Source organism: Carlito syrichta, unplaced genomic scaffold (assembly GCF_000164805.1).
Source record: "Carlito syrichta isolate Samal-C Ts95f unplaced genomic scaffold, Tarsius_syrichta-2.0.1 Scaffold312149, whole genome shotgun sequence".
Classification (NCBI taxonomy): domain Eukaryota; kingdom Metazoa; phylum Chordata; class Mammalia; order Primates; family Tarsiidae; genus Carlito; species Carlito syrichta.
This window is the reverse complement of record NW_007256245.1, coordinates 406,561-433,624: the sequence shown is the minus strand read 5'-3', so window position 1 is coordinate 433,624 and position 27,064 is coordinate 406,561. Positions and strand designations below refer to the sequence as shown.

Genomic DNA, 27,064 nt, shown 5'->3' with positions numbered 1-27,064 from the left:
AGTAATATAGAGAACTCTAAATCCCAAGAGCTGTGTTCTATACTCTCCAAAAGTACCTCTTGGGAGGTAACACAAAATTTAAGTCCTCACGATAGTGATTTTATTAAATTAGTTGCTTTATAAAACATTGCAGATGTCATCATTGTTAACTTAACAATTTACCAAACTGTAGTTAACTGGTGCAGTTGGCTGAGCATGTTTTATAAAGGAAAGGAAATGCCAAAACCCTGCAGCCTAGGAGAACAAAGATTTGTTTCTCAGACACTTAAATCAGGCAAATAAAAACAGGTAAAGAGCTTCCCTCCCCCATCCGAAGCACTTCATCAGTAGAAATAGTCTGATAAAAACTAGACAGTCTTTGCACTCAAGAGATTCCACAACTTGTAATGCAATAATGGCGAGGTCTACCGTCTTCAGCTTCAAAGTTGGTGGGTTTTGGTCATTAATTTTAATCAAACTAGTGCTTTTCAGCCGCAGAATCTTCACTCTGAGATAAGCAGTCTTCTTCACAATGTATTTTTAATATCCTCACGCTCAATTTTAAGACAAAGCAATTTTTAATACTAGGTGCACACCACATGCCCTTGCTGCAAACTGCTTTTCTTGACAAGTTATGAAGTAGTTCAAGGAGGTAATGGTTAAGGCTGTATTACGAATGGTGCTGGTAAATACTACACAATTTTTTGTCATGTTGCAACCTTTTGTTTCCAATCGAGTGACTGCTGCTGTGAAATCAGATAGCAACAATGACATTATTAGGTTTGTTTTGTTTTGAACTATGATTTTAAGTAGCATCTGAGATTCCCGATTTTAACCCCTTGGCAGCAAGATCCAAGTTCCCTCATTCGTACATTAGCACCTAAGTGTCAAGGGGTTAAATAACCAGCACAAGATACTGCACTTCTGATTGTAGCATTTGGCAGAACTGAAAGGAAAGGAAGTTGTGCTACATGTTGAAGGGATTGTGGGCAACACAAAGAAGACATCAGGAGAAGGTAAAATGTCACATGAAGTCTTCATAGTCTTGTACATATCCTCCATCATAACCACCATAATCTGCCAGATCATCTTTCATGGTGGCTTTTAATCCCCCTCCAGGAACCACACCTTTCTTCTTCTTTTTGGCTTTGCTTTGCTAAAGATGAGAGAGAATTAATTCATGAGACTTTATCCACTATGAGCATTTATCTGGTACAGCAACCCTCACAGACACACCAAAACCTCTGGTCCCAGGAAAACTTCAGTTCTCCACAGGAGATCCAAGCCTGTGTGTTTTGGGCCAACACAGGTCTCCGAAAGGTTGCCCAGAGTGTGTGTCCAAAACTAGATTTGGGTCCTTGTTCCTGCTCTGGATACTTAGCCCTCCAACATGGGTTATAAGCTCTTGGTAGAAGCCTTAAATTCACTGAAGAAAGTTTAGAAAGTATGGATAAGTACCCTCAAATTTAAAATAGCCCAAAAAGTTAGCCTCTACTCACTTCAACTACTTACGTTACTTATTCTACCCTGCAAAGTGAATATTATTGTTTCCATATTAGAAGGGAGAAAACTGAAGTTTAGAAAAGCTGATTAATCAATAGCTACTAAATGGCAGAGTTGGTATTTGAATCCCATCTCTGTGATTTCAGCAATTTCTAATAGAAAAGAGGAACATAAATATATCCATAAACAAAAGGATGGTAATGTCACCAATACTCCTCCTGTTCTATTCCAACTTAAATGGTATTAGTGAACTGCTTGACTTTTTAGTTTTGGTGTTTTTTTTTGAGTTGTCACATTCTGTCGCCCAGGCTGGAATGCAGTGGCACACTCATAGCCACTGCAGCCGCAACCTGCTGGGCTCAAGCAATTCTTCCGCCTTAACCTCCCAGGTAGCTGGAACTATAGGTGTGTGCCACCATGCCTGGTTAATTCTTTTTTGACTTATTGTAGAGACGAGCTCTCGCCGTGTTGCCCAAGCTGGTCTCAAACCCCTGGACTGCAATCCTCTCAGCCTTGGCCTCCCAAAGTGCTGGGATTACAGGCTTGAGCCACTGTGCCCAGCCTAACTTTTAAGTTTCTTAAGGATAGGCTCCTATTACATTTGTTTAATATTATGCCTCTCACCCCATTCTAATGTAATACAGATTTCCTTACACAGCTTGCTCTTACCTTTTCTTGCTTCTGTTTTTCACTGCAAAGCACAGTCAGTGAATTGGTTATCTTTTTCAAGTCATCAATCTCCACTTTAAAAAAAAGCATACCATAGTTTAATTCTAAAGCATTTTGAAAAATAAGTAAAGGTAATATATATCTAAATATATACATTCCATATAGATTACACAGATTTCCAAAATATACATTCGAAAGTGTTATGAGAAATCTAGCTTTTCATCATTAAACTTTAGTAACCTTGAAAGGATCATAAATTTCTCCTTTCTAAACATAAGGTATTGGTAAAGAATCATTCAGTCTATGGCTACGTTCATAAACCAGAACTATTTAAAGTATAATGGTAAACTTGCCAATAAATATCTAGCTTTATAATAATGACCAACACACCACTGCCCAACCGAAGAGAAATAATGTCTTTTACAGCTCATGATGCTCCCTACCACATGTTCCTTAATCTAGAGGATAACATACCCTTCTATAACACTTCCTGCATGCTCAGTGAGGAACAGGTGAGGACACAGAATGAAAATCCTTCAAGCTGGGCTCAGTGGCTCAGTCTGTAATCCCAACACTTTGGGAGGCTGAGGTGAGTGGATTGCCTAAGCCTACGGGTTCAAGACCCACCTGGGCAACTTGGCAAGACCTCATCTCTACAATAAATCAGAAATTAGCTGAGCGTGGTAGCGCATGCCTGTAATTCCAGCTACCTGGAAGGCTGAGGCGGAAGGATCACCAGAGCCTAGCAGGTTGAGGCTGCGGTGGCCGGGAGCATGCCACTGTACTCCAGTCTGGGTGACAGAGTGAGACTCCAACTCAAAAAAAAAAAAAAATCCTTCAACTTAAAGATGACCACACCCTACCCCATGGTGTCTCTGTTTCCTAGCACAGTAACTAGAATGAAAACAATGACCATCTCAGGGTCCTGCCAAGAAATAGGCCTGTTAAAGTGGGCAATCATATCCTTCTATCGTTATAAAAATATGAAGCTAGAAAGAGTATCAGTTTTAGCTACCAGAAAGTACTCAGGTTAGAGGGTACCTCCAAAAACAGAAAAAAATAGATGCCAACTCTGGGTGTATCACTGATCAAATTTATTTTATTTGGCCAGGCACGGTGGTTTAGCCTATAATCCTAGCACTTTGGGAGGCCAAGGCAAGAGGACTGCCTGAGCCCAGGGGTTTGAGACTAGCCTGGGCAATGTGGTGAGACCTTGTCACTACAATAAATCACAAAAATTAGTGTGATGGCGGACACCTGTAGTTCCAGCTACTTGGAAGACTGAGCTGGAAGGATCACCTGAGCCCAGCAGGTTGAGGCTGCGATGGCCATGACCGTGCCACTACACTCCAGCCTGGGCGACACAGTAAGACTCTGACTCAAATAAATAAGAACCTGACACAAAAAATAAAAAACTCCCAACACTAGTAAAACCAGTCCCTACCGTGTATAAGTGCTGCACAGCCTATGGCTGTCACTCCTAGTCACCGTGCCCTGAAACATTTGACTCCTCTCAGGGTGTGGCACCACAGCCATGGATCTAAATAATGGGTGCCAGCTCTGCACCTGTCTCAGGCTTCCTCATTTGTAAAGTAGACAGTAGCCAAAGTCCCACCCAACTCTAAAATCCTATATGCTCAGATATCATTGCCCACAAAAAATGCTTCCTAGCTCCTTTCAAGTGATAATTAAAAAGAATAGGCCAGTGTTTTATTAGCTGTTTTGCTGTCGAGCCCAGATGTCCCTTTGGGAAGCCATTATAAAACAATTAAGAAGGCAGCCTCCTTACCCTTAAAAAAAACAAACAAAAAACCCAACACTTAATCACTGTGTATTTGCAGAACATTCACAAGGTAGTTACTAAATAGCAAATCCTGAATCTACATGATAGCATGCAAAAACTGAAAATAAAAAACAACTTCCATTTCTGAGTATAATGTCCCTACTAAAAATCTACCCATAGAGGCTAAGGGTTAAAATTACTTACATGAAATACACACATCTCGAACTAAGACTTCCAAAAAACCAGCATAATATAACGACTTTTCATATTGTGTAATTTTATCTTTTAGTAACTTTCCAAACTCTGTGAAGTCATCTCTTGAAGATGGGTTCATAGCATCTATTCCACAAATTGTATTATTAACACCTGTAGGAGAAAAGAAGCACTGAAAAATATCAAGACCTTTTTTTATCCTTTTAAGTGGATAAACCAATTAGCTATCTGAATTACTTTGCTATTTCATTCTCAACCAGGGGCTCTTAACCTGGGGCCATTGGAGCCCTGGAAGCACAGAATTCAGGGGCTCTATGAATGCAAATAAAAAAAAAATTGTATCATTTTTTCTAACCTCTAATGTAGTATTTCCATTTCCTTTAGTTTTGAATACAGGCAACAAATCACAGTCGTGTTATCATAACTTGACTTACCAACAGAGATCACAGATACTTTTCATGACAATACAGATACTGCAAATACCTTATAATACTGTTTAATCAGAAATCTTACAATACTATTCAGTCATCATTACTTTCAAACTACATTACTCATTGGACTTCCTATTAGATCTTATTTATTAATTCATTAATAAGCACATAATTCTGTATCAAATTTGTTACTTAGAATTTTGATATCTATTTCAATATAACAGGTTTCCTTTGTAAATAAAATCTCAAATATTTTATTCATTTAAAAACATTGAGCCGGGCTCAGTGGCTCAGCCTGTAATCCTGTGCTTTGGGAGGCTGAGGTGAGTGGATTGCCTGAGCCCATGGGTTCAAGACCCGCCTGGGCAACTTGGCGAGGCCTCATCTCTACAATAAATTAAAAAAATTAGCTGGGCATGGTAGTGCGTGCCTGTAGTTCCAGCTACTTGGAAGGCTGCGGTGGAAGGATCGCCGGAGCCGAGCAGGTCCAGTTCGGTGACAGAGTGAGACTCCAACTCAAAAAAATAAATAAAAATAAATAAATACATAAAAACATTGGCTGGACATGGTGGCTCAAGCCTGTAATCCCAGCACTTTAGGGGTCAAAGGAAGAGGACTCTCTGAACCTGCGGGATTGAGACCAGCCTGGGCAACATGATGAAACCTTGTCTCTACAATAAATCAAAAAATTAGCCGGGTGTGATAGGTGCACCTATAGTTCTGGCTACTTGGAAAGCTGAGGCGGAAAGATTGCTGGAGTCCAGCAGGTCGATGCTGGGGTGGCCATGAGCGTGCCACTGCATTTCAGCCTAGGCAACAAAGTGAGACTCCAAAAAAAAAAAAAATACTAGCCAGGCATGGTGGCTCACATCTGTAATTCCAGCACTTGGGAGGCTAAAGCGAGAGGATTGCCTGAGCCCAGGGGTTTGAGACTAGCCTGGGCAACTTGGCGAGACCTTGTCTTTACAATAAATCAAAAAATTAGCCAGGTGTGGTGACACGTGCCTGTAGTTCTAGCTACTTGGAAAGCTGAGGCAGAAGGATCACGTGAGCCCAACAGGTCGAGGCTGCAGTGGCTGTGAGTGTGCCACTGCATTCCAGCCTAAGCAACAGACTGAGACTCTGACTCAAAAAATAAAACATATTAAGGCTGGACACCATGGTTTGTGCCTATAATTCCAGCACTTTGGGGGGCAAGGCAGTAGGATAGCTTGAGGCCAGGAGTTCGAGACCAGCCTGTGCACCAGAACAAAACCTTTTATCTCCAGAAAATATTTTTTCTTAAGACAGGGCCTTGCTTTGTTGCTCAGGCTGAAGTACAGTGGCACTATCATGGCTTACTGCAGTCTCGACCTCCTGCGCTCAAGCAATCTTACCTCAGCCTCCCAAGTAGGTAGAATTAACAGGTGCATGCCACCATGCCCAGCTAATTTTTTAATTTTTTGTAGAGATGGGGGGTCTCACTATATTGCCCAGGCTAGTCTTAAACTCCTAGCCTCAAGCAAATCCTACCCCTCGGTCTCTCAAAGTGCTGGAATTTCAGGTGTGAACTACCACACCCAGCCCACAAATTTTTTTAACAAAAATTGGCCAGTGTGGTGGCATATGCCTGTAATCCCAGCTACTTGAGAAGCTCAGGCAAGAGAATCACTGAGCCCAGGAGTTCAAGTCAGCAGTGACCAATGATCACACAACTGTACTCTGTATTGGGTGACAGAGCGAGACCCTGTACTAAAACAAAAGGAGTCTACGGAACAAAATTGATACTCTTATTTATTTATTTATTTATTTGTTTTTTCTTTTTTAGAGTCGGAGTTTCACTCTGTCGCCCAGACTGGAGTACAGTAGCCATTCCCGACCACCGCAGCCTCGGCCTGCTGGGCTCTGGCGATCCTTCTGCCTCAGCCTTCCAAGTAGCTGGAACTACATGCGCACGCCACCACACCCAGCTAATTTTTTTTTTTTTTTATTGTAGAGATGAGGTCTCACCAAGTTGCCCAGGCGGGTCCGAACCCGCGGGCTCAGGCAATCCACTCACCTCAGCCTCCCAAGGCACAGGATTGCAGGCTGAGCCACCGAGCCCGGCCAAAATGAATACTCTTTAAGGGTCTGTCCAATAGCCCACAGTAATGTAGGGAGAGAGGGAAAAAAATAATAAAAAACAAAGATAGATCCTGTGAAAGTATTCACCTAACTCCAGAAGCTAAGCAGGAGTAAATCATGTGTTAAATCCCAATAGAGGAAATCTGGTCTAGAAGAGTTTCTAGAGTAACAGACAAGTGTCCATATCTGTATCCTTTGCTAGGTCAAGTAAATTTAGTTGACAAAATCACAGATTCAGTATTTTAGTATGAGAAACACAACAGTAAAATCCCATTAACCAAACAATGACTTTATGAATGCATGTTTCTACCTTTTAGTTCCATACTAGGATTTATGCAGACTTTATAAACCTGCCTCTTTAATAAACACATGAGCAGCTTCAACCATCCTACGAATACATATAATAATGGCCAAGTGCCCTCTATAATTAGATGAATGGTTAACACCTGCCAAGCATATACTGGGGCAAAGGAGCGTCCACAGCAACTCGAGGTTTGTAGAAACCCACCGACAGAGGAGGTTGTATTTCCTCACAGAAAGGGCAATGGGCTGGATGAGGGGGCTCACACTTGTAATCCCAGCACTTTGGGAGGCCAACGTGAGAGGACTGCCTGAGCCCAGGGGTTGGAGACCAGCCTAAGCAACATGGTAAGACCTTGTCTCAACAATAAATAAAAAAATTAGCTGGGTGAGGTGGTGCATGCCTGTGGTTCCAGCTATGTGGAAGGCTGAGGTGAAAGGATCGCCTGAGCCCAGCAGGTCAAGGGTGCGGTATCTGTGAGTGTGCCACTGCAACTCCAGCCTGGGTGACAGAGTGAGACTCCAACTCAAAAAAAGAAAAGAAAGGGAAATGATCACTTCAGTCAGCCTGCTTCATCTATTTTTAAAAAGAGGAGGCAGGAGGGTGGAGTGCTGTCAAAATAACTAGATTCCTTCTTGGATTTCAAAGTTATTTAACTGTTTCAACATGATCTTCCACTCTGAAAAGCATTTTTTTAAAAATTGGGAATCTCACTTTTGTGCACAGGCTAGAATACAGTGGAATGTTCACAGTCACAACCTCGACCTCCTGGGCTCAGGTGATCCTTCTGCATTAGCTTTCCAAGTAGTTGGGACCACAGGTATGCGCCATCATGCCTGGCTAATTTTATTTATTGTGGAGATGAGGTCTTGCCAAGTTGCCCAGGTTGGTTTTGAGTCCCTGGGCTCAGGCAATCCTCTTGGTCTCCACCTCCCAAAGTATTGGGATTATAGGTGTGAGCCATTGAACCCAGTCTTGAAAACTATTTAATAGGTAAAGACAACAACTTGTTTAAATGAAGTGAGGGCTTTAACTATTTCTCTGCCCATGTCTCTTACTCTACCCTTTATATCATGTAACTCTGACACTTGAACATTCTGAATGTATCTCTTTATAGGATCTTGAGTTTTTATCTCATGCACTAACCACAGCTGCAGGTATGGCACACAGAAATGGAAGCTCTCTAAAGGTAAAGGCCAAGAAGGATCGCAGAACGAAACAACCCTGAGAACAAGAAGGCACAGCCAAAGCTGAATGCCTCACATGGATCACTGTCTTATCTAGACTTAAAACAACAGAGCTGCCCTACAGTCAATTTCAAAGCCTCAGACCTCCCATTTCATGCAAATTTCATCTAGCTGATAAATATATTCTAGGCACCAGTGTACTTTATTTGGGTGCAATGACTTTTAATAATCTTTGATTTGATACTCAAAACAGTTTTTCCAATCTCACTCTATCTTTTCAAGTAATGAATCTCAGATATGCACAGAGATTAAAAACTGCTTTCTACTATCAAAATTAGCCAGTTATCATGTTCCCTTTAAAAAATATATGTTTTCTGAACTTTCATCATTTAGTAAGACTTTTGGAGTCTTCACCAGAAACAGTTCAATATTACACTGCAATTGTACTCCCATCTTACCAAAAGTTTCCTTTGCTAATTCGAGGTCTGACTCTTCCTGTAATTTCTTTAGTCGCAGTTTATCTGCTAATTGTTCTTCTGGTGTTAACAGTTTAGGTTCTTCAGGTTCTTCTAACTAAAATGAGACAGAAAAGTTTGTAAAAAGGGCTGGGGTTATGACGAACCCAGTATATTTCTGTATTGTATGATTTCTTCCTTCCTTTTTATTTGAATCAAAGTCTCACTGTTAGCCGGGCATGGTGGCTCACACCTGTAATCCCAGCACTTTGGGAAGCGGAGGCGAAAGGATTGCCTGAGCCCAGGGGTTCGAGACCAGAGACCAGCCTGGGTAACTTGGCTAGAACTCATCTCTACAATAAATAAAAAAAACTAGCTGGGCATGAGGGTGGACGCCTGTGATTCCAGCTACATGGAAGGCTGAGTTGGAAGGATCACCTGAGCCCAGTAGGTCAAGGCTGCAGGGGCCATGAGCATGCCATTGCACTCCAGTCTGGGTAACAGAGTGAAACTCTGACTCAAAAAAAGACAAAAACTAAAACAAAGCCTCACTGTTGCCCAGGCTGGAGTGCAGCAGCATGCTCATGGCAATGATAGCCTTGACCCGCTGGACTCCAGCGATCCTTCTGCTTCAGTCTTCCAAGTAGCTGGAACCACAGGTATGCACCACCACATGGGTTGGAGACCAGCCTGGGCAACTTGGTGAGACCTCATCTCTGTAATAAACATTAAAAAAAAATTAGCCGGGTGTGGTGGCATGTACCTGTGGTTCTAGCTACTTGGAAGGCTGAGATGGAAGGATTGCCTGAGCCCAGCAGGTCGAGGCTGCAGTGGCCAGAAGCGTGTCACTGCCCTCCAGCCTGGGTGACAGCGCGACACTCCTACTCAAAAAAAAAAAAAAAAAAAAAAAGACAAGGTCTTGCTGTGTTGTCCAGACTGATCTTGAACTCCTGGGCTCAAGCAATCCTCCTGCCTTAGCCTCCCAAAGTGCTGAGGTTACAGGCACAAGCCACTGCGTCCAGCCACATATATATCTTTAGATATACAAACATACAAATTATTAAAAAGCATCTAAGGCCGGGCACGGTGGATCATGCCTATAATCCCAGCACTTTGGGAGGCAAGATGACAGGATTGCCTGAGCTCACGGGTTTGAGTCCAGCCTGGGCAACTTGGTGAGCTCCCATCTCTGTGCAGGTTGAGGTTGCGGTGGCCGTGAGCATGCCATTGCACTTCAGTCTGGGCAAAAGAATGAGACTCCAACTCAAAAAAAAATAAAAATAAAATAAAGCGCCTAACATGTTCCTGACTTGGGGGGGACACAGGCCCTCTCATACATTAGTGACAAATGCAAATGAGTACAACCTCACATGGAAAGCAGTCAAGAAAAATTTATCAAGACTGCAAATGTGATTTACCCAGCAATCTCATGTTTGAGAATTTATCCTGCGAATATGCATATATCCATTAGAAATGACACACATATAAGGTTATTCACTTAAGTATTATTTATCAAGGAAAGAACTGAAAAAAAATCCAACTGTCCATCAGCAGGGAACTGATAACAAACTATGGTACATCTAGGCAATGGAATATAATAGCATATAGCTATCAAAACAAACAAGGATAACTAAACCAGACACTATGAAAATGGTTTCCTACAGGGAACAGGGTAGAGGATAGGAATGGATGTTTGAGACTTTTCTTCTCCACCCCCAGCTTTACTAAGGTATAGTTAAATAAAAACTATAGATATTCACAGTGTAAAACATGTATACATTGCAAAATAACTAAATCAAGCTTATTAACATATCCATCACCTCATATACTTTTTTGTGGTGAGAATATTTATGATCTGCTCTCTTGGCAATCTGAGACTTTTCTGGCACAACATTTTTATATTGTTTTGATTTCCAAACATCAAAAAGCCAAAAATGTTTACCCTGAATCTAATTAAAGTTTTAGAATTAATTTCCAAGTTATAGGAAATTGCAACTATAAGGAAGCAATCAGACTAGATAAATCTAGAAGGTAGGATGTCTTACAACACAGCTAACCCGGTCTCTTCAACAAGTCAGTCACTTGAAAAAGAGAGAGAAGAGAGAACTCACTCTAAAAAAACTTAGGATATACTAACAACCAAATGCAATACATGGCCTTTATCTGAACAAATCACACAAAAAAAGACATTTTGGGACAAACAGAAAAAAGGGGCATATAGAATATTAGATTGTTAAAACTTTCATTTATTAGGTGTGATAATACCATTGTATTATGTGAGAAACGTCCTTACTTTTTCAGATATATACTAAAGTATTTAAAGGTAAAATGCAGGGTTTTAATTTACATGATTAGGCTGGGCTCGGTGGCTCAGTCTGTAATCCCGCGCTTTGGGAGGCTGAGGTGAGTGGATTGCCTGAGCCCGCGGGTTCGAGACCCGCCTGGGTGACCTCATCTCTATAATAAATAAATAAAAAACTAGCCGGGCGTGGTAGCGCGCGCCTGTAGTTCCAGCTACTTGGAAGGCTGAGGCAGAAGAATTGCCGGAGCCCAGCAGGTCGAGGCTGCGATGGCCGGGAGCGTGACACTGCACTCCAGTCTGGGCAACAGAGTGAGACTCCAACTCAAAAAAAAAAAAAGTTTACATGATTATATTTTAGCAAAACAAGAATAGATGAAGCAAATATGCCAAAACATTGACAACTTAAATTTAGGTATATGTTATTCATTATGCAATTTTCTTTTATGTTTGAAAATTTTCTTAATAAGAAAGCTTTCTATGATCTGATATGGAAAGATCTCTGCTACATATTAAATAAAAAGCATGGTGAAAACCGTGTATAAGAAAGGAGAGAGTTAAGAATATACAGATATATCCAAATACAAAGGCACCCTAGAGACATAAGAAACCAATATTTACTTATATGATGGCAATGGCAGGAGAGAAACAGGATAAGTGAGTAAAGGGTTGGCAGTATTTTAAATATTGTTTTAATTTTTGAACCACGTAAATGTGCTTTCTATTCAACAAATACATTAACACAATATTTCTGATCCTGTGCCAAATAATTAGGAACAAAAACATTTATATAGTATATGGCACAGAAATGAACACCTTTGGTATTTCACTCAATATGCACACAAATAAAGATTAATCACGAATAGAAAAAAACGGCAGGCACTGGCAAAAAAATCATCGACTATAGGCACTGCGTAATCATGACTGTTCCTGAATGCTTGTGAAAACTTAAGACATTCTAGGCTGGGCGCTGTGGCTCATGCCTATAATCCCAGCAGTACTTTGGGAGGCCGAGGAGCAAGGATTGCCAGAGACCAGCCTGGGCAACATGGCAAGACCTCGTGTCTACAATAAATAAAAAAATTAGCTGGGCGTGGTGGTGTGTGCCTGTGGTTCCAGCTACTTGGAAAGCTGAGGTGGAAGGATCACCTGAGCCCAGCAGATTGAGGCTGCAGGGCTACAGTGGCCATGAGCAGTGTGCAGCTGCACTCCAGTCTGGGCAACAGAGTGAGACTCTGACTCAAAAAAGAAAAAAAAAAATAAAAATAACGCTCTAATACATAAAGCTTCTGAATTCTACTTTTGTAAAAACTATAAATAAATTTGTTTTGGATTTCACCTACCTTACCATATCCATCTATAGTCTTTACATAGTCCTTCAAGTTACTAGGTAATATCTGCACCCTGTTAGAAACTGCACTACTACTGATGTGAGGATTCTGTATTTTGGAAAGTAAGTAGTACTTACTCTCTTTTTAATTTCTTCTTGCCTTTTCTTCTGTTGCCGTTCTTTCTCTTTTATTTTCTCGACTATTTTTTTCTTTTCTGAAACTTTTACTTCTGAAAGTAAAGAAAAGTTTATTCAGTTATATCGACTTTTTCTCAGTGTATGGATGCAAAAGACATGATATTTTTATACTTGAGGGTACCAGACCTTTCCCAGCTTCAGTTTCAAGCAGTGATTTCCCTCACAATTAAGAATGGGAAAAGTTCTGGCATACTTCCTTCTCTCTGAACCTTATCATTCAAACATCTCCCTTCATATTTCCCCATCATTCTTCAGGCATAACTTAGGTCATTCAATTATAATGCCACACCCTCTACTCTCTCCTAACAATACCCAACACTTAAACAGAAAGACAGCAGGCATCTAATCTGAGTTTGTTTTGCGGGGATAGAGAAGAAATGCAGGGAGAAGAGAACAAAGTGAAGATGGAAGGATGCTTGGTTTCTAGATACAAAAATTTTCAATTTTTTGAGCATTTTGTCTTAACACAAGTACCAAATGCTCAGCAAGACATAAAACCAAAAACGGAGGAGCCCCAGTGGCTCACCTGGTTTTACTTCTGCTTCCTCTTTTTTTTCGTCATCATCGTCATCCCAGTTATCCTAAAGAAAAGGACCTCCATTAATTCTTGCATGTTTGCTTTTCCATGTGATCTTTATTATCAACTTGACTAACTTCAAAAAAATAAGTCTGCTGCATTTTTTTGGCACTGTATTAAATGTATAAATTGATATAGGGAGAACTAACATAATTTCATAATGCTGACTTGTACTACTCAAGAACAAGAGGCATCTTTCCATTTGTTCAATTCTACTTTTGTATCTTTCAGAAGTATTTTAAAGTGGTTTCCCTCTTAGAGGCCTCATGCATTTCTCTTTAGGTTTATTCCTAAGATTTTCACCTTCTATGTTGCTATTGTAAATAAGAGTTTTTTTGGCAAGACCTCGTTCTCTATCATAAATCAAAAAATTAGCTGGGCGTGGTGGCGCACACCTGTAGTTCCAGCTACTTGGAAGGCTGAGGCAGAAGGATCCCCTGAGCCCAGGAGGTACAGCTTGCAGTGCCCATGAGCGTGCCACTGCACTCCAGCCTGGGCACAGAATGAGACGCTGACAAAAAAAAATTACCAAACTTTATTTCATTGCCTCTGGATTAAGTACAAAAGGTTTTTCTTACATCAAAGAACTCACTCACATTTTCTTCTAGCATGTGTAGGGTTTCGTTTTCATTTCGATCCCTAATCCATTTGGAGCTTTTGCTTGTATATGGTGTGAGGCATGGATCTAATTTTATTTTTTTCTAAATGGCTAGCCAGCTGTCACAGCATAATTTATTTAAAAAATTCATCTTTATCCTGTGCTACAGTTTGAATTTGTCCTCCAAAGTTCAGGTAATGAAAACTTAATACCCAATCCAACAGTGTTAAGAGGTGGAACTTTTTTTTTGAGTTAGAGTCTCACTCTGTCGCCCAGACTGGAGTGCAGTGGCCGTTCCCGGCCACCGCAGCCTCAGCCTGCTGGGCTCCGGCGATCCTTCTGCCTCAACCTTGAAAGTAGCCGGAACTACAGGTGCATACTAATTTTTTATTTATATGAGGCTAATTTTTATTTATATGAGGTCTCACCAAGTTGCCCGGGCGGGTCTCAAAACCGCAGGGTCAGGCAATCCACTCACCTTGGCCTCCCAAAGTGCTGAGATTACAGGCTGAGCTACCAAACGCGGCCGAGGTAGAACTTTTTACAGGTGATTAGGTCATGAGGGCTCTGCCCTCATGAATGGATTAATACCATTAATTCAGCAGCAGGTTCCTGGTAAAGGGATGAGTTCTGACACTGCCTCCCACCCCATGTGCTCTTTTGCCCTCCTGCCACAGGATGATGCAGCAAGAAGGCTCTCACCAGATGCCAGCACCTTGATATTGGACTTCTCAGTTTCTATATTCATGATAAATAAATCTGTTGTTTATAAAATATCCCATCTTATATTCTGTTGTAGCAGCACACAACAAAATACCTTGTGATTTACCATATACTAAATCTTCATACATATTTGGTTTACTTCTGTGCTTTCTTTTTTTTTTTTGAGTTGGAGTCTTATTCTGTCACCCAGATTGGAGGGCAGTGGCATGCTTCCGGCCACCTCAGCCTTCATCTACTAGGCTCAGGCAATCCTTCCACCTCAGCCTTCCAAGTAGCTGGAACTACAGCCATACGCCACTATGCCTGACTAATTTTTTGATTTATTGTAGAGATGAGGTCTCGCCTAGTTGCCTAGGCTGGTCTTGAACCCGCGGGCTCCCAAAGTGCCGGGATTATAGGCGTAAGCTACCATGCCCAGTTACTTCTGGGTTTTCTATCCTATCCCACTCGTCTGTTGTCACTTCATACACCAGTACCTTACTGTATTAATTATAGAGGCTTCATGGTACATTTTAATGTCTGCCATGGCTAGTCCCCCCCTTAGTTTTCAAGCTTTTTAGTGTTTTCCTGGCCTTTTTCGCATGCTTGTTTTTCCATATAAGCCTTCATACTAACTTATCCAACTCCATAAAAATGCTTCTCCATTAGCAATTAAAATCCAAGATAGCCAAACCAATATTAGTAGCCTCTTTTAAAGTGATTCACAGTTATTTATTTATTTCTTATTTCATTTTTTGAGTCAGAGTCTCACTCTGTTGCCCACGCTGAGAGCAGTGGCACGTTCAGGACTACCGCAGCCTCAATCTTCTGGGATCAGGCAATCCTTCTGTCTCAGCCTTCCAAGTAGCTGGAACAGGTACGTGCCACCATGCCTGGCTAATTTTGATTTATTGTAGAGACAAAAATCTCACCAAATTGCCCAGGTTGATCTCAAACCCTGGGCTGAGGCAATCCTCTTGCCTCAGCCTCCCAAAGTACTGGGATTACAAGCATGAGCCACCACACCCGGCCACAGTTGTTTTAAATAAAAAACTGAATGCCGGGTGCAGTGGCTTAAGCTGTAATTCCAGCACTTTGGGAGGCCAAGGTGAGAGGATTCCTAAGCTCAGGGGTTCGAGACCAGCCTAGGCAACTTGGTGAGACCTCATCTCTACGATAAAGCAAAAAATAAGCCGGGCATGGTAGCGTGTGCCTGTAGTTTCAGCTACTGGGAAGGCTGAGGCAGAAGGATCTCCTGAACCCAGCACATCGAGGCTGTGGTGGCCATCAGTGTGTCACTGTACTCCAGCCTAGCAACAGAGTGAGACTCCAACTCAATTAAAAAAAATCATTTTAAATAAAAAACAGATAACTTAGCCGGGCTCAGTGGCTCAGCCTGTAATCCCATGCCTTGGGAGACTGAGGTGAGTGAACTGCCTGAGCCCACGGGTTCGAAACCCGCCTAGGCAACTTGGCGAGACCTCATCTCTACAATAAATCAAAAACTAGCCGGGCGTGGTAGCACGCGCCTGTAGTTCCAGCTACTTGGAAGGCTGAGGCGGAAGGATCTCCGGAGCCCAGCAGGTCGAGGCTCCGGTGGCCGGGAGCGGCCACAGTACTCTAGTCTGGGTGACTGAGTGAGACTCCAACTCAAAAAAAAACCAAAAAACAAAAAAATACAGTTAACTTCATATTCTTACCTTGCCAAGTGTAAAAGCATCCCATACTCTAGCCAATAGCTAGCTCATTTATTTCAAGGAATATCCCATTCAATACAACCCTGATAAATGAATTAAATCTATATAATACTTAAGCCCACTATTTAAGAGGAGTCAAAAGCTAACGAACATTTTCATCCCACTCTCTAACTTAACTTAGATCTATACTGTGAAATAGATCTACACTGTCTTTTCAATGTCGAACTAAGTATAAATCAATTATCAAACAATTTTCTAAAAGTTTCACTGAATTTAGAAGGCTTAAGTTTATTTATTTATTTTTTTGAGTAGGAGTCTCACTCTGTCCCCCAGGCTGGAGTGCAGTGGCACACTCATGGCCATTGCAGCCTTGACCTGCTGGGCGCAGGCGATCCTTCTACACCAGCCTTCTAAGTAGCTGGGACTACAGGCATGTACCACCATGCCCGGCTAATTTTTTGATTTATTGTAGAAATGAGGTCTCACCAAATTGTCCAGGCTGGTCTCAAACCCCTGGACTCAAGCACTTCTCTCACCTCTGCCTCCCAAAGTGCTGAGATTACAGACGTGAGTCATTGCACCTGACCTGAAGGCTCAAGTTTAATAGAGATGGACACAGCCCTGTATTTAAATGGGGCTTTAATCACAGGTAGACTGGACATTGTCTCAAACACCAGGCACAATATGACATGCCATTTGAAGCTTAGACACAGAATGGCAAGTGCAAAGCAGGAGGCCCTCATGCCACTGAAGAGGCAGAGGCTGACTAATGTGCCACAACTATGACACCAAGCTTCTGAGTTTATAAGACAGATCATACATCTAATACAGTCTAGGTGTAAATTAACCAAGCCTTAATTCTTAATAAAAATCTATAAGTACACCAATTTAAAGTACAACATGCTGCTGGGCATGCTGGCTCAGGTCTGTAATCCCAGCACTTTGGGAGGTGGATGCAAAAGGACTGCATGAGCCCACAGGTTCAATACCAGCCTAGGCAACATGGCAAGACCTCGTCTCTACAATAAATCAAAAAAATAAGCTGGGCATGGTGGCGCACATCTGTAGTACCAGCTACTTGGAAGGCTGAAGCGGAAGGATCACCTGAATCCAGCAGGTTGAGGCTGTGGTGGCCGTGAGCATGCATGCCACTGCACTCCAGCCTGGATGACAGAGTGAGACTCTGACTCAAAAAAAAAGTCCAATATCCTAATTAAGGCTACTATGGGGTTGCAAGCAGAGTGGGAAGAAGTCTATATAAAAAAGTAAATGTATTTTTTTGCTCATCTTTTTTTCCCATTTTTATTCTATATTCAAGGCATACATGTGCATGTCTGTTATAAGGACATATTAGGTAGGGGTGGGAGTTGGGTTTCAGGTGAACCAGTTCCCACTTTTTTCCTCATCTTACTGTGGCAGTTTAACAGAGTTCAAAATTTTAACAGACTGAAAGCAAACCAGCAAGTCATTATTAGATAACTAAGATACTTGAGTTAGAAATTAGAGATCAGCCAAGCGCGGTGGCTCATGCCTATAATCCCAGCACTTTGGGAAGCTGAGGTGAGAGGATTACCTGAGCCCATGGGTTCAAGACCACCCTGGGCAACTTGGTGAGACCTCATCTCTACAATAAATCAAAAAAACTTAGCCAGGCATGGTAGCACGTGCCTGTAGTTCCAGCTACTTGGAAGGCTGAGGCGAAGGATCATCTGACCCCAGTAGGTCGAGGCTGCAGTGGCTATCAGCGTGCCACTGCACTCCAGCCTGGGCAACAGAGTGAGACTTCAACTCAAAAAAAAAAAGTAGTAGATCTTATTAATATGGCTTGGAAAGAGTCATGACATTTGCTCCTCAGTTCATAAAAGGGCCACGACAGGCAATACTTGCCAGTTACCCTCTCCCTAAAGTGCTCACAACCAAGTCTACCCTGAAGTTACCACCAAACTAGAACTAAGTCTCTAAAGAAAGAAACAGAGTAAGGCAGGGCAAGGTGGCTCACACCCATAATCCCAGTTCTTTGGGAAGCTGAGGTGGGAGGACTGTTGGAGCCAAGGAGTTCAAGACCAGCCCAGGCAAGATAATGAGATCTTGTCTCTAAAAACAACCACTGCACTCCAGTCTGGGTGACAGAGTGAGACTCCAACTCAAAAAAAAAAAAAAAGAAAAGAAAGAAAGAAATTAGAGATCAAATGTTTGCATTACCTTGTTGGTTTGCTTGGGTGCTAAATCAATACATCACAGTACAAAAGGAACTAGAGAGCTAAAAATAAAAGTTAACTACCAGGCATTTTTTGTTGGTTTAATCTTCACAGAATATAGGAAAGCTAGGTCTGTGAGTGATATGCTGCCTAAGCAGTGGTTCAGACAGAAGGGCAGTTTTCTTACAGAAGGTCACATACAACCCTCTGAACACTAGGCACTGTGCAAAGAGCTTTATATATAGCAACAAGATTAATTTTCAGCCAGGCTGAGTGGCTCAGTCTGTAATCCCAGCACTTATGGAGGACCAAGGCAAGAGGATTGCCTGAGCCCGCAGGTTCGAGACTAGCCCAGGCAACTTGGTGAGACCTTGTCTCTACAATAAATCAAAAATTAGCCTGGCATGGTAGCATGCGCCTGTAGTTCCAGCTACCTGGAAGGCTGAGGCAGATGGATCGCCAGAGCCCAGCAGGCCGACGCTGGAGTGGCTGTGAGTGTGCCACTGCATTTTAGTCTGGGCGACAGAGTGAGACACCAATTCAAAAAAAAAAAAAAAAAGATTAATTTTCACAACAGCCCTGTAAGTAAGGTGGTGTTATCCCATTTTACAGAAAGAAAAACTGTAAAATGGGATGGACATAGGCATCCAACAATATCCAGAAAACAATGAGGGGTCCTGCTCTGAATGGAGCAAAGTTCCTTTAAAGTATGATAGATACAAAGTTAGTTAGATAAGAATAATAAGTTCTGGTGTTATATTACACAGCAGGGTGACTACAGATAATAACAATGCAGGATATATTTCTTGACAGATGGAGGAGATAATTTTGAATGTTATCACCACAAAGACACATAAATGTTTAAAGTGATGGATATGGTAATTACAATGTACACATGCACTGAAACATCACACTGCACCTCATAAATATGTACAATTATTATGTGCCAATTATAAAAAATTTTTTATGAAAAATAAAGAAAATAGTTTATTACTTGGGGGGAAAAAGCATGTTTTAAACACATGCTTACAAAGTTCACAGTTTGGTAAACAGTTCAATTTACTGAAAAAGCAATTCACAAAAGCAAAAAAAAAAAAAAAAAAGAAATCCAAACCAAAAAACAACTATCATAGTAAACAAGACTTCCCTGAGTCCTCAAGTATAAAATAACAATCTGACGCCACACATGGTGGTTCATGCCCCTAATTCAAGTACTTTGGAAGTCTGAGGCAAGAGGATTACTTGAGCATAGGAGTTTGAGACTAGCATAAGCAACATAGCGAGGCCTCACCTTTACAAAAAATTTAAAAATTAGCAATGAGTGGTAGCGCGTGCCTGTAGTCCCAGCTATGGAGGCTGAGGCAGAAGGACTGCTTGAGCCTAGGAGGTGGAGGTCGCAGACAGCAGTGATCATGTCACTGCATTCCAGCCTGGGTGATAGAGTAAGACCCTTATTCTTAAAAAACAAAAAGTAACTATCTGGGAACTAATTCCCTCTCCTGGGATCACAGAGACTCTCATCAAAAAGAAGGGTTATAGCACACACTAAGAGGATATGCCCAGCTACACAGCTTCAAACCTCAAATTGCCTGTGATGGTTTTCTACTAATTTTAAGAAACTGGTTTGTAAGCCAAAAAGGTACTAAGGCCAAAAGGAAGAACAGCTGAAAACCAGCGGCTCCACCCCAATACCCTCAACATAGGAAAAAAAACTCAACATAGGAGCATTTTTCTTCAATCTTGATTACCATTCCCAGCAAAACATCACCCTCAGTTACCGTTCCCAGCAAAACATCACCCTCACCCCTGCTCCCTCAGTATAGTATCTCATTCACACCAACTCTACGTCCCACCTCCATTTGTCCTTGGTTTCCTCAACAAAACATAAGCTTCATCCTAGACATTCATCAATGCAGACATAATGAAGCTACCTAGACATTCTCCATTCTATCACAGAATGGATTTTAGTAGAAAAAGGAGTAGTTCCCGGTTGTGGTGGCTCAAGCCTGTAATCCCAGCACTTTGGGAGGCCAAGGCGAGAGGAATGCCTGAACCCACGGGTTTGAAACCAGTCTGGACGACTTGGCGAGACCTCATCTCTGCAATAAATCAAAAAATTAGTCAGGCGTGGTGGCTCATGCCTGTAGTTCCAGTTACCTGGAAGGCTGAGCTGAAAGGACTGCCTAAGCCCAGCAGATCAAGGCTGCGGTGACCGTCAGTGTGCCAGTGCACTCCAGTCTGGGAAACAGAGTGAGACTTCAACTCAAAAAAAAGAGTAGTTCCCATTAATATGGCTTGGAAAGAGTCATGACATTTGCTCCTCAGTTCATAAAAGGGCCACGACAGGCAATACTTGCCAGTTACCCTCTCCCTAAAGTGCTCACAACCAAGTCTACCCTGAAGTTACCACCAAACTAGAACTAAGTCTCTAAAGAAAGAAACAGAGTAAGCAGGGCAAGGTGGCTCACATCCATAATCCCAGTTCTTTGGGAAGCTGAGGTGGGAGGACTGCTGGAGCCCAGGAGTTCAAGACCAGCCCAGGCAAGATAGCGAAATCTTGTCTCTAAAAAAAAAAAAAAAAAGAAGAAGAAGCAGCAGAAGCATAGTAATGTCAGTCAAAAGAAACTGGTCACACCTCCAAATAGATGTAATTACAAAAGCAGAAGGCCAGGTAGCTTTCCCCCAAGAACTTACAGAATTTTTGTTTTAGCTAGGTGTGGTAACTCACACCTGTAATCCCAATACTTTGGGAGACCAAGGCAGGAGGGTCACTTGAAGCCAGGAGTTTGAGACTCCCCACCCCCTGTCCCAACTCCCTACAAAAACTTTTTAAAGAGTTTTTGTTTCCTTATTTATAAAATTAGCAGGTGCCTGAAAAGTAAATGTAAGGTAGAATATTTACCACAATTCTTCAGAAAAATCTGCCCTATTTTCTGTAAACACTAAGACTTTGAAAATGCCAGCACAAATTCAGAAAAATGCAAAAAGGCTTTAACTTATTAGAAAAACACCTAAAACTAACACTTAAAATAGGGAGACAGTCTATAACTCTCGTCAAAGAGCCCTAAATGGTCATTTCATTCAAGAAACTACCTATCAATAGCCAATTAAATATTCCAACTATAATATTCAATTTATTTACAAAGTGCTCACAAAGGAATCACCCAGGCTGCTCTCCTAAATGGCTAACTTCCTTAGATTAGAAGCTGTTTATAAAACTGCTTGCTTATCTATACTCCTGCCCTGCAGAAACTCATCCAATATCATCTGAGCCATTTCTATAAAAGAGAAGGCACCTTTTCAAGTTTAAACCTGCTTCCTAATTGAACACAACAAAAAAGCTTTAAACTCTTTCTTTTTATTTCTAACAATGCAGCCAACAGTTAACTGGTTTGGTCATTTTTATAATATACAACTACAAAATGTCACACGCAATGAGAACACATTTAGGGCTGAAAATGCTTTCCAACTTAAGCAAGATATATTTATAGATCATCAAATAGAAACAGCTTCAAAAGAGCAGTAAAGGCCAGGCGCAGTGGCTCAAGCCTGTAATCCCAGCACTTTGTGAGGCCGAGGCGAGAGGATTGCCTGAACTCAGGGGTTCAAGACTAATCTGGGCAACTTGGTGAGATCTTGTCTCTACAATAAATCAAAAAATTAGCCGGTGTTATGGTGCGTGCCTGTAGTTCCAGATTGGAAGGCTGAGGCAGAAGGATTGCCTGAGCCCGGCAGGTAGAGGCTGTGGTGGCTGTGAGCTCTGACTCAAAAAAAAAAAGGGCAGCAAAACTCTTCTGCCTCATAGCAATAGCCCAGGAACTAACATATACTCCTTTTCCATTTTTCTTTAAATAATTTGGTTTAGATAAAACATAACCTCATGCTGGGGGGGAAAAAAGTCTTTTACTAATGTTCTGTAAGCTGTGCGGTTCTGCTCCGAGAGGCCTCAGAACTCTGCAAGGAGATCCTGGCAAGGCTAGACTTCCTAGCAAAATTCAGATTTTAAAAGAAATCCAAATGCTCTTCAATTATCTCAGAACTACTCTGGTCTCCCATAGTCAAGGCCTTAGTAAATTCTACTTCCTTTCAGAGAATCAAAGGAAGTAGAATTTACTAAGGCCTTGACTATGGGAGACCAGAGTAATGGTTCAGCACTCAGTTGAGTTCCATCTCAATGCCTATCTGTCTCATTCGAAAAGGTTATCAATCAATTTAAATACCTGCCTAAGCAAGATTGACCTGAACACTAAACAAGGAGAGAGGCTCATTTCAAAACTTGCTAGTTTGTAAAAATTGTTGGGGCACTGAAATTATATTATTGAGATTTTCTTCAAAATATCTGGTTCAAGGAGGAAAGTAGGGACACAGAGGAAATAAGATCGGCCATTGGTTTATAACATATTTCTCTCTACATCTGTATGTTCAGAATTTTTCACAAGAAGTTACAATGCACACACGCACTCTCTCTTCAAGACAAGCATTTTTCGCCAGGCACAGCGACTCATACCTGTAATCCCAGCACTTTGGGAGGCCGAGGCAAGAGGATTGCCTGAGCCCAGGAGTTTGAGACCAGCCTGGACAACACAGCAAGACCTTGACTCTACAAAAAAATTAAAAAATCAGTCAGGCATGATGGTGCACGTCTGTAGTCCCAGCTACTCAGGAGGCTGAGGCAGAAGAATCACCTGAGCCCAGCAGGTCAAGGCTGTGGTTGAGTCATGACTGTGCCACTATACTCCAGCTTGGGCGACAGAGTAAGACCCCAACTCAAACAACAAAAAAAGATACTACTAGCCAGGCTCGGTGGCTCAGCCTGTAATCCCACGCCTTTGGGAGGTTGAGGTGAGTGGATTGCCTGTGCCCGCGGGTTCGAGACCCGCCTGGGCAGTGAGACCTCATCTCTAAAATAAACAAACAAATCAGCCGGAGCCCAGCAGGCAAGGCTGCGGTGGCCGGGAGCGGCCACTGCACTCCAGTCTGGGCGTCAGAGTGAGACTCCAACTCAAAAAAAAAAAAAAAATGTTAAGAAAAAAAGATACTACTTTTTCTGGCAAAACACCCATCTTGTGGGTATTTCCCAATAATAGATTCTGTAGCAGTTTGTTTCCAATGCTTGAAAATGCCTTTATTTGGTAGATTTAAAACTATTTACTGGGATAGGATCCTAATACAGGGTGATCAAGTAGGAGAGAGGCTCAAAGTCAGTTCGTTGGGATGGTTCTCTCTCACTCTCCTTTTAAGAGATGAGGTCTAGCTATGTTGCCCAGGCTGGCCTCAAGTAATCCTGTGCCAGCCTCTTTAGGATCAATTTTTTAAAAAAATTCTTTAATTTGGTTATAGAAGTAAATGCCTGAGATGGTTGCACAAAGCCAGTATTTTCCTCAAAGCAAACTCTACACTTTTTATATAAATCTAGCTTTTAACTTGTTCCATTGTCATGCTAAGAGACTAGTAAAATGGAGTAAAAGTTGTGTTGTTCTTGCTTCCAGTGGGTACTCACTGTCTTCTTAGTGAAAACATCCTACACATCATTCCAGCAATGGGGAAGGATTCATATATGCCAAGTGAACAATTCCTCCCACTGCCTCTGCACAACTATCAGAATAGTAAGAAAGGCAAATAAAGCTAGAGTGACAGGAAAGTATGCTTCAGAGTTCTTTTCAACTGGGAAAAAGCATAGCCTTTCTCCCCCATGAATATTAATAGTTCTATAGTTTCACCTAAGTCCACTGTTGCCATTGCCAGACAGCTATTTGAAAAGTCAAGGACAGCAAAATACTAGATCTAGTACTGAATGACAGTAACGTTCTGGAGCAAATTACAGTAACAAAGACATCAGTTTTCCTTTCATTTCCCAGAACATTACAAAAGACATCAAACTTACAATCTAAAAGGTTAAGCAAGCACTTATACTCTTTCTACACGCTTTGCTTTTTGAGGACTCAAAAAAAATTCATGTTTGGTATTATTTAAGGATTATGGTTATTTGACTTCATGGAATTAAGCCTGGCCTGCATTGCCTCACAAAAAAGTACTAAAACATTAGAATTCAGAAATTTGATTAAAGGGCTCACTACCACCCACCCAAGGTAAAAAATTCTACTCCACATTGGTAACCTCTGAGGAAACAAAAGCTTACTTGAAAATGACCTTATCTGGTAGACTTTACTGGGATAGAATCCTAACAGAGGGTGAACGGGTAGACAAGAAAAACTCAATTAAGTCAAGTCTTTAGGTTCTCTCTAAATGTTTTCCTTTCAAAACACAAACCTCAGCGTAAATAGACACTGGTAATGGTGCTTAATCCTTCTGACCTTAGAAAAATCATAAAATGTGGCACCACAAAATAAACCCCAAACACTAGATCTAAACAGCCAAAAAATATTTTCCATCAACCCAAAAAATTAAAATGAGACAGATTTAACATTTACTGAGTGTAAAACAAGTGTCAGACAACCCTCCTTAGTGTTTGATATATTATCTCATTTAAAGAGCAAAATAACCCTCTGGGGTAGGTCTTATAATGACCATTTACAGATTGATAAACTATAATTTGCTTATGATCATGTGTCTAGAAAATGTCAAGGCAACAATATAAACCCAGGTTTGTCTGATTGCAAATCTCAGTAATCAAACTACCCCATAGATAACATATCTTGGGACTCTTGGAGAAACTCAACAGGAATAAACTAACATTTCTTTTTTGAGTTGGAGTCTCACTCTGTCACCCAGACTGGAGTGCAGTGGCCGCTCCCCGGCCACCGCAGCCTCGACCTGCAGGGCTCCAGCGATCCTTCCAAGTAGCTGGAACTACAGGCACGCGCTACCATGCCCAGCTAATTTTTGATTTATTATAGAGATGAGGTCTTCCCAAGTTGCCCAGGTGGGTCTCGAACCCGCAAGCTCAGGTAATCCACTCACCTCAGCCTCCCAAAGGCGCGGGATTACAGGCTGAGCCACCGAGCCCGGCTTAAACTAACATTTCAACATGGGAATATAATGGACAAGTCCAGCTTCAAAACTTCAAAGACAGCTTCAAAGATTATGTAAAAGAAACAGGTTAATTATATAGAAGAAATTCTGCACTGAGAGTGACAGGACAAGATGATCCCTTACAACTTGTACATGTATATCCCCAAAATTAGTTCCAAGTGATCAGAATTACATTTGTCAAGATCGACACCATTTAGATCCCCAGGCAGATTATTCCATGTCAGTCCAGACTACTCCATGCAAGCTTCATTTTCTGGGACTTCTTTCCCAATATCTCTAATCTTATCTTTGCCATTTGTTATCTTATTCCCAATTTTCACAACCTATCTTAACTGCTGCTCCTCTCTTCACGCATGGAAAAAGTGAAAGAACAAATTTAAACCCAAATCTGGAAACCTGCTACAATGTAGAGGGGTAACTATATCTTGTAATGAGGCTGGTAACACAATCCATACTCACATTTATATAACATGTAAAGGAGGCTATGTTCGGCCAATAATATTACTACTCACATATTAGTTCCAATGTGCGCAGTAATTCCTAAACCTCAGGCTGTTCAGTAAATTGGATATCCACCTCATCAGACTCAGGAGAAAAAGGAAAAGCTCAAACAACAGCACTATTAAGTTCATAGTGATTACCAAGCTTAAAATTTTCAGCTCAGGCAGAAAGATTTGCAGGGTTCTCTGTGCGGAAGGGTAGAAGTTAGGAGAATAAAATATTCTCCTAAACTACCAAAAATTATTTTTTGTTTCACACAAAACTTTAGTGTCACAAACATAATCAGATGTAGAGGACTGTGTTAATAACAGTCTTGAGACTTTTGTAGCTACTCTAAAACACAAACACACATACACACAGAAGTAAATGTCATCTAAAGCATATGATAAGCCCTCAAGAGTTTTCAGAAGCAATCGACGAAGGTAAAAATAATACAGATCTACAAGGCCTAAGAAAAAAATAAACCCTGGTCCGTCATCTACTACAACCACCAAATCTTCAGTATTTCCTTATCTGTCGTTCATACATAGATGAATAACTGCCAACTCTCCGTTTTTCAGGTCGCTGTGTGGACTGCCCAGGTTTCTGTCCACTAAATGTGGGCTATATCAGCGTTCAGTTCATCCTTTTTACCACAGGGTGAGGGAAGGGAGAGCTAAAAGTTATTTCACTTTACTGTTTCTGACTCGTGTGGGGGGAAAAAAGGCTGAAATTAAACAATATTTCACTTATCTAACCACTCGAACAAACTCTGTAAGTGGGCCTTTGGGGCCATAAATGAGTTTACTGGCCCTGGCCAGACCCGAGGTTCGAGAAGGCAGGCGAGTTTCCAGACTTTCCATATGGGACAAGCCAGGGGACTCAATCCGCAACTTCCTGGTCTCCTTCGGGCGAGAGGGTCTGGACCCCGAAGCTTGCACGTGGGCCGGCCCCGCCGATGCTGTCACCTTACGTCGCCACTTGGCGAGAGGGATTCAGGCTGGAGCGCAGACCATCAGCTGGGGCCTGGGCCGCCGCTCGCGGCGAGGGAGTCAGGGAGGCCACGCTGCGCGTCTCCGGTCCACATGGCCCGCAAGCGGAGGAGGGGAAGAAGGCACCGCGGGGCCCTACGCTCGCGCCTGGACCCGAGGCCCGCAGGCCTGGGCGGCGCCCCTGGGCCCGGGTCCGCCTGCCAGCCCACCGGCAGGCAACCCTGTTCGCCAGAGTGTCCGCCCGCTCCCGCGCTGCCCGGCGCCCCGGCTCGCACCCACCTTGACGTCGTCGTCCTCGTCCTCGCCTTCCCAGCGGTCCCCGCCGGCGGTGCCGCCGGCCCCCACCTTCCGCACCGGGTCTTCCACGGAGAACGCG

At 42.1% G+C, this 27,064-nt stretch overlaps 1 protein-coding gene across 1 annotated transcript in view; it reads right to left on the bottom strand.

Moving 5' to 3' along the window:
• Nucleotides 1-77: 77 nt before the first annotated feature.
• The window catches only part of EIF3J (eukaryotic translation initiation factor 3 subunit J), a 27,784-nt gene continuing 797 nt past the window's right edge, over nt 78-27,064 (bottom strand). The window contains exons 2-8 of the mRNA XM_008069633.2: nt 26,968-27,064; nt 12,978-13,032; nt 12,392-12,483; nt 8,628-8,742; nt 4,139-4,300; nt 2,152-2,225; nt 78-1,135 (exon numbers count right to left, since the gene is read on the bottom strand). Of these exons, the coding sequence (XP_008067824.2) occupies nt 1,004-1,135; nt 2,152-2,225; nt 4,139-4,300; nt 8,628-8,742; nt 12,392-12,483; nt 12,978-13,032; nt 26,968-27,064 (727 nt within the window). The 3' untranslated portion in view covers nt 78-1,003. The remainder of the gene's footprint in view (nt 1,136-2,151; nt 2,226-4,138; nt 4,301-8,627; nt 8,743-12,391; nt 12,484-12,977; nt 13,033-26,967) is intronic.